General features: G+C 40.0%; 1 protein-coding gene across 1 annotated transcript; it reads right to left on the bottom strand.

The window, feature by feature from the left end:
* Positions 1-253: 253 nt before the first annotated feature.
* Positions 254-8,390, bottom strand: LOC126972593 (proteasome activator complex subunit 4-like; the record flags this gene model as incomplete). Its single annotated transcript, XM_050819448.1, has 3 exons — positions 254-5,811; positions 7,505-7,646; positions 8,320-8,390. Coding segments are annotated over 3 exons (588 nt in total), but the record flags the coding sequence as incomplete, so codon positions are not given.
* Positions 8,391-8,672: the final 282 nt, after the last annotated feature.

The raw sequence follows: 8,672 nt of genomic DNA, 5'->3' as shown, positions 1-8,672 counted from the left end.
CGTCAGGTTATGATTGTTTATCCTCAGGTTTTTCCGTGAAAAACAGCAGACTTGAATATCCAATCGTAAAACATAATAGCAGCTGTTAATCAGCTGAATGATAGTTTGTAGGAATATAAAGAAATGGATAAAATAAAATTGAACGGAACGGAAATTGATTCTAGAATGACAAATGCCATTTTAAGATGTGTGAAGAGAAATCATTAGCTCCTTCTAGACTGTGGCCTACGAGGGTAGTTATAAATAAAACGAGTTTTCACATTTAACCAAGAAACACCTCAATGCGATACTTTATTTGACCAGATTAGTAGTAGGTATATTTTACATTCAATTATCTAACCCTCATGATCCAAAAATAAACAATATAAACATTCACATGTGTTCAAGGGTCCGACCACAAGAATCTCCTGGGAAATAATAAATGTGTTAAATTAATATACTTGAACAGTGGATTTATATTTAAAAAAAATATCATATGAAGTTTTGAACCAAAGTATTTATAATGATTCATATACTTGTAAGGTTCATGAAAAAATCTCGAATCACGTATTATTTTGTTTACAAAGCACTACCGAATCAATAATACGTACTTAATAACGTGTGCCTTAAAGTACTTTTATTACATCATTTATAAGTACGTCTAGATAGACTGTGACACCTGTGAAAACTTCCAAATAAATGTTGATCGACTCTATTGAGCATCATTCACGCACATTAACACAAAGTGACATAATATAAGTGTAAGCCATTGCTTGTAACGCACACTAAAGTTTTAAACCTGGCCTGTTTTCATCGGTGTCTAACAGCAAGAGGCTCTATCGAGACGTTTTAATTATGTAATGCATCTATAATACCTAATCAAGTCCCAGTCATGCAGTAGATCTTATTTGCCGGAACCCGAAAAACACATTTCTTTTTAGACATTATAGACATAAGTATATACATATAAAAATAAATGTATCTATTGTCTTCACAAAATAAAATAATATACAAGTTATCTTTTCCATATAATCTTAATAAATTAAAAATACAGTTCTAAAAACATTATAACTGTTTAATATTGAAAATAAATTTGGTTTAACTTAATTTAAGTTGCTTTACTAAGAACTTAACAAGTTCATTAAAAACATTTTTAAGTTGAAGAAATACTCTATTGTCAAATAATAAAAACCAATCGTCAAATAAGTACACTTGTCAACTTATTGTGTGCTGAGCGTGGAATAGAGCGTGCTGTTGAAACACGGAAACATTTAATGCGATACTAGCCGCTCGTGGGCGGGAAGAGTATTGCCAATCTATAGCTCTCTTTCTCGCATTCTATGTATGCGATCCGATTATTATTATTATTCCATCATCGAAGCAGTTTTCAACTTAATCATACTAGCCTCGCATGGATAGAATTGCGGCTAGTAAAATGATAGTATCGATCACTGATTTTTACTTTGAAAGATAGCATAGAAGCGTTGAGGATAGACATGGCAAACACTGAAACATAACTATTTGTAATACCGGTACCTACCTACATACGGTACGGTAACATACATCAAGTTACAACATCACATTTTATTATTTTAAACACTATTATGTTGTAATTATTAAGTTGGATGCTCCGATTAGCAGCCTCAAATACCAGCTTGTACAAAATAAATGTATAATAAATGAGAGATTCTAGTTATTCTGAGGGTTGAATGTATTTATTATTTAGGCAACCTTGTACGTTGTCTACTTTACTAAAATATATTATAAATAAAAGCACATTATGTTACATAATGTGTTATATCTTCTAACTATCTTTGTTCAGGAGAACCTGCGACTCGCCTAACCTTACCGGTGTTTTTATACTTCGCGAATATTAGAACTATCAAAATATTTTCAATTGATAAGTTTGAAGGGTTGGTATTAATTAAAATAAGGCTGCCATACGGTATGGGGAATGTGGGTTTTGCTTGAAATCAGCAAGTTGAAAACCGGCAGTAAATGTATGACCACCATGTAATGTTCTTACATTTAATTCCATTGCATGGGGTAGAAGTTACCATAGACTCCACATACCCCGTGGACCCGTTCTCACTTCTTTCGATCTGATCGGTATTAAATTAAACAACGACATCCGATAAATAAACGGGACCAGACCTACCAGAAGTAGGAACGACCGAAAGCATCTTATATTGTACACACAGATACATTTATCACTACTGAAGTATATTATAATAACACTGATTATATAATTATATCCAATATTTTCAACATACAGTGTAAACTCTTTATTACATCTTTCGTTATAACGACCTACTTCTAATATCATAGAAGTTTGTTCAATTCGGTTGGTTAACGTTGTGCCATACATCAATTAGTACACTCCGTTAACCAATAGAACAAATATAATGTTCGGTATTAGCCACCATCAGATATTTACAGCAGTATTTAATAGTGTAATTGTTTTAATAATCGTCTTACAAAAGTATCCGACTACATCAATCTTTTCTTCCAAAATTTCTAAGACATACACCCTGAGATATAAACAACTGCTATGCTTTTGTTATTTTTATTGCCTCGAATGTAACTTTTTTTTTTATTACCTACAATGATTCTAGGAAATGTTATTCTCGTCACACTTCACTAAACACACTAGACACATAGGTATTTTCTATTATCAGTCGTAAAACAAATCTGAAACGATTACCTATTGAAAATAATAAAATTATTTATAATAATTATTAATAATTAAATTTTGGTTATTTTTTCCCCTTTACATATACATAAAAAGTCTCTATATAACGAAAAAGGTTCGGTCCTTTACGATTCGTTAAAGAGTTTACACTGTATTTGATTACAGTTGAAGACAAGATTATGTTATTGTAACACCAATTTCTTAGTTTATAATAGTTATTACTATAGTAATAGTTAAGGAGTTCATTCTATATAAACCGCCCGAAATATAAATACCGGATATTCAAGTAAAAGTCTTCAAATTTGTTCCTGACAATTGTATGGCGCGCGTGGCGCCATCATAAATAGCTAAGAGTCTAGACTGTCAAGGTGAATATCTCTCACCACCCCGCTTGAACGCCACGAGGTTGTCAAGTAGGATTTCGCAGGGTATCATAAATTTCAAGAAGACTAAATTACATCAACAATTATGTGTTAAAGATAATTTGACTTGGTTATTAAGGCCCTCGGAGCAAATATATAAGACGGAATTATGAGGCAGGTTCTCAAACAAGTGTTACATGAGTCAGTATCGCTATGATTATCTAAATTACCCCAAAATTACAAAAATAATTTTTTTTTAAGTAAAAGTGCAATTTCTTTTGGCGATTCACCATATTCATTATACATACATTCATACCTACATTTCATTTATGAAATTTTGTATGGTATTACTTCCACGCGCAGCGACGGGTCGATTGACAACTCAAGAGCTCAAGGCGTAGTCCTGTTGTATGAGTGTGAGTGTATCACTGAGTCTGTGTAACCTTTTCATTTGGTCTGAGGGTTATTAAATTATGTGAATCAATTTGAAAAACATGTTTGCAAAATATTATTAGTTTTTACAAATAATACGCGAAGAATATTGTGCTGTCCCTAACAATGTTGAGATTTTATTTATAAATATATAATATGTGACTGTAGTCTTTTCATTCGACTTAAATAGAATGATCCCCCTAATGTTATTATGATAAAAATTAACAATTATACCAGAGAAATCACAACAGTTATTTAAATTTACGGCTAAGTAGTGCCTTTATATCTAATACCCGCTTTTATTAAACTCCTCCCATTGGAAACCATCACCAGAAATAGTTCACATTGCACAATATTATGTGATTAGAATCCCCGCACCAGTTGTCTAAACCTCCCACGCTCAAAGCGATATAATATTAGAGCTATTAAACGAAAAGATTATAACCCAGCGCTGTTGCACTTAAAATTCGGTCATCAACCCCGCTTTGAATTAAAACCGTAGATATCTCCTAATAGGTCACTGATGGAAATTTTTCATTCAAAAACAGTCATTAAAATAATCCGAGCTAGTTCGTGAAAGTCAAATATAAAACATTGTACAAGCCAGCGCCGTACATTGAGCTGTGTCCAAAACAATAGTACTTATTGTATACAAAGGTTATCACTTATAATATCACTCCTGTTTCAAAAATAAATTTTATAAAACAAAGTAAGTTTCACATGTCATTTGCGAACCCCCCCCCTCTGTAAAATAATTGTATTGTTGTGACAAAGAGAAGGCGGCGCTGATCACTTATATAGAATGCCCAAATTACAATAGAAAAGTTATAGTTTGCTTATTCCTTTGGATATGAACCCTATGATTATAATAATATAGTAATGGCAACCTTTGTAAGTCCATTTGTAGGAAAAAAAATGTATTTACTATATATAAGCCCACACACCTCTATTACTTAAAATCAATACTAACTTAAATCCGCCTTAGTTGAAACACTTCATAAGTTTAATTTTTTCTCTAATAAAAGCATTGGGCCGATTAATAATTATTTCGTGCGCAAAAATTGTGCGTACTTACATAAAATTGGATATTTTATAATAATTTACAATAGAAAATGGTTTTATTGAGCACACACATACAACACAATTAAAAACGATTTCTTTTAAATTGAGCATTATTAAAGGGTTAAAACTCTTATAAGTTTATATTGGTCTGTTTCAGGCTACACTTGAGTTATTAAAGTTTTTTATGGCCGGAAAGATAATAATTTGTTACAATAAAGATTAAGAGGCGATAGTTATTAATAATAAAAATCTACCAATTTATTGGCGTGATTAAAATAATGTATCCACTGTAATGGTAAAATACGGTCAACAGATATGTAGTGTTTAAATAATACAGAAGAAATGCATAAAATAATAATATTAAATTATTTTAGAACCTTATCCTTGTGTCACCATCTGAATGTAACATGTAAATGGCACTGACACTTTCGATGGCATCGACTTTTAACTGTCACATTCACAAAATGCTTTTTATACATTGACATTTGTAACACTACATACAAACAATGAAACAACGAAATGCAAACAGCGACTCACACTTGGCCGCCGAGTCTGGTGGCGGGCCGCTTTGATGTCCGTCTTGACATTACAATGGTTAACCGTGATATCGATTAAAATATTATGTACTCTCGTATATAGAATTGTTTAGAAAGTCGTATAATAAATGTCATCTCTGCCCTCTCCCTTCTTTAAAAGCTGGCAATGCTATTGTAATTCGTCTGGTGTCACAATAGAATGAGAGCAGCGGTGATCACTTACTGAAGACGAACTTCTTGTGCGGGAGAATGTCAAAACGGCCATCGAAGCATGCAGCTAGTACACGTATCATATTACACCTACTTGTACTTGAAGCAATGTCATTTTCGCCTATAATAGAACCAACATACTACAAGGTGAAAATAACACAAATTAGGCACAATAAGTGGGCGGGGACGTTAGATCAGCGAGCAGGTCGAGTTCTTCTTCAGTGAGTTGTTCCCTGTGTTTGGGCCAGTCGTCCTGGTGCGTCCGCCTGAAGTCCGCGAGGGCGGCGCGAATAGTAGCCGGTATTGGGTCCGGCGCGTTTATATGTCTCGCAAGTTCCGCCAACACATCGCCTAGTTTTGGTCCTAAGCTGTAAGGTCTGGAGGAGAGGTACGCGCAGAGCCCCAGCACCCCGCAGTGACGCTCACGTAACTCCTTGGACCGGCAGCTGCGGTTCAACGAGCGCAGAGTCGACTCCTCGTCCTGGAGAGCGCGGCAGTGCATCAGACCTGTGAGAAGCTTGGCGGCTGACTTGCGGACCTGTAATTAAAACATAACTATATATACTTAGTCTGGCCATAAATACTGTTCTGGTATTTTTATACGATTGTTCATTGAGTTTTCTCATCTTGGCGCTAATACAAAATGACCGTATTTATGCTCAAAGCTTTAAGGAAACTTACCAATTAGTCGACAGAGTTCATCGTGGGCACTATCCGACTTCATTGAGGGCTTGGTGGGGTATTACTTGTGAAGGAGTGACTGGGCCATACTTTTGTGAAAACGTAATCAAAACACAACAAGGCACAAGTGTATTGTTACGAACACACAAAGCACAAAGAAACTAGCTCCATCTAGCGTCAACCAGTAAAATCACTCAAAGAACAAAGAAAACATGAAACTCCCTACTCAATACTAGATGGCATTAGAGGAACTACTGTGGAACTAAAGACTGTTTTCCAATAAGTACACTAGAGCGCATTGTGCGGCATAATGCTCAATGTTGAGAGTTCCAACTACAGCAACGCTTCGCACAATCGAGTACTCTCAAAAGTACTGCTTTCGCGTGATGCGTAGAATAGATACGAACTCGAAGAACAAATAGAAGAGATGAAGAAGCCAGGGGCGTCGTCCCCTGCCCGGGATCAGGGAAACGAATAAAAGCCAGGACTGACGCGAAGGAAGCCCCGATAACTGTTATCTCCCAGGCATGCAGCAGGAATAGTCTTGCGATTCAGGGTACTATTAACGGGACGGATTGCAAAATGACTCTAGAACAATAGTGAACCCAAATCTGGTAAAAGCCGCAAGAGGACACAAGAGGAGAACTAATTCGGCTTCTTACTGCCAGCCAGCCAGCCAATCCGGTCAGCCAATACCCGGTCCGAAGTATTCGCCAAACCAAACCAAGAAGCTACAACAGTCGCTTCTAAGTTATTCGAAGAATTGATATGTCGCTTTGGTGTGCCTCTAGAAATCCATTCTGATCATGGCAGGAACTTCGAATCCCAAGTATTCCAGGAAGTGTGCAGCATTTTGGGCATGCATCAGACGAGGACCACCGCGTACCATCCACAGTCTGATAGAATGGTTGAGAGATTTAACCAGACCCTTGAGAGGCATTTGGCGAAATTGGTAGACGACAAACAAAAGGATTGGGACAAGTATATACCACTCTTCCTTCTGTCGTACCGAACCGCCGAGCATGAGAGCATAAAAGATACCCCAGCGTATGTCAATTACGGTAGAGAACAACGAATAACAGTAGACCTATTGACAGGAGAGTCACCGGAAGGACCTGAGATCGTACAACACTATGTCTTCGATTTAAGGGAAAAATGCGCTAAATACGCCTTGGTTTGAGAAAACGGGTTACAGTTAAGTGAGAACATGAAAACCGGATACGACTGAAAATCGAACACGAGCGGTTTCGAGGAATGGTCACTGGTGTGGCTGCATAACACAACTCACCGGAAAGGGAAATCTCCAAAGTTGCAGACTAAGTGGGACAGTCCATACAAAGTGGTTACCCGACTGAATGATGTGACTTAAAGGATACAAAAGCAACCAAGAGGGACATTCAAAATGGTACACATAGACCGTCAGGCGCGATACCATGGCAGTAACAACGATGCTCGGGATGAGCATCTCTAAGAGGAGTAGTGTTGTGTAGTGAGTAATTGATTTGTTTTATACTCTTAATTAGGCTCTATACAATGGAGCATAGACTGACCTCAACTCTGGCATCTCTCATCAGCGTCAGGGCGAAGTTCTCGGCTCGCACGGCGCGCTCCGGCACGGCACACAACAGCGGCAGCCCGTAGAATAATAGTGGCAACGCGTAGTCAAGACACGCGAGCCGGGCCCACCATGACCTGTAACACATCTTCTAGTTTAGTACTAATAAATTGGTTAGGAGTTATTGTATACAGTGTGTGTGTACTGTACCTGCCGGTGGCCAGCTGCTCCAGCACGTCGAAGGCCCGCTCGGAGTGGGTCGCCAGCGCCAGCCCCGCCAGTTATTGTATACAGTGTGTGTGTACTGTACCTGCCGGTGGCCAGCTGCTCCAGCACGTCGAAGGCCCGCTCGGAGTGGGTCGCCAGCGCCAGCCCCGCCAGTTATTGTATACAGTGTGTGTGTACTGTACCTGCCGGTGGCCAGCTGCTCCAGCACGTCGAAGGCCCGCTCGGAGTGGGTCGCCAGCGCCAGCCCCGCCAGTTATTGTATACAGTGTGTGTGTACTGTACCTGCCGGTGGCCAGCTGCTCCAGCACGTCGAAGGCCCGCTCGGAGTGGGTCGCCAGCGCCAGCCCCGCCAGTTATTGTATACAGTGTGTGTGTACTGTACCTGCCGGTGGCCAGCTGCTCCAGCACGTCGAAGGCCCGCTCGGAGTGGGTCGCCAGCGCCAGCCCCGCCAGTTATTGTATACAGTGTGTGTGTACTGTACCTGCCGGTGGCCAGCTGCTCCAGCACGTCGAAGGCCCGCTCGGAGTGGGTCGCCAGCGCCAGCCCCGCCAGTTATTGTATACAGTGTGTGTGTACTGTACCTGCCGGTGGCCAGCTGCTCCAGCACGTCGAAGGCCCGCTCGGAGTGGGTCGCCAGCGCCAGCCCCGCCAGTTATTGTATACAGTGTGTGTGTACTGTACCTGCCGGTGGCCAGCTGCTCCAGCACGTCGAAGGCCCGCTCGGAGTGGGTCGCCAGCGCCAGCCCCGCCAGGTAGCCGGCGGCCGCCCGCGGCAGCTCCTCGTGCGGCTGCGGCGGTCCGCGCGCGGCCACGGCGCAGGCCACGCCCACCAGCCCGTACTGCTCCTCCGTGTGGCCGCTCACGCCGCGCACCAGCAGTCCCGTACATCCGCGGAGGACTGCACACCCAATCGACATCAACACATGCGAGTTTA

Source organism: Leptidea sinapis, chromosome 26 (genome assembly GCF_905404315.1).
Source record: "Leptidea sinapis chromosome 26, ilLepSina1.1, whole genome shotgun sequence".
In the NCBI taxonomy this organism is placed as follows: Eukaryota; Metazoa; Arthropoda; class Insecta; order Lepidoptera; family Pieridae; genus Leptidea; species Leptidea sinapis.
This window is presented reverse-complemented; position numbering and strand designations above follow the sequence as displayed.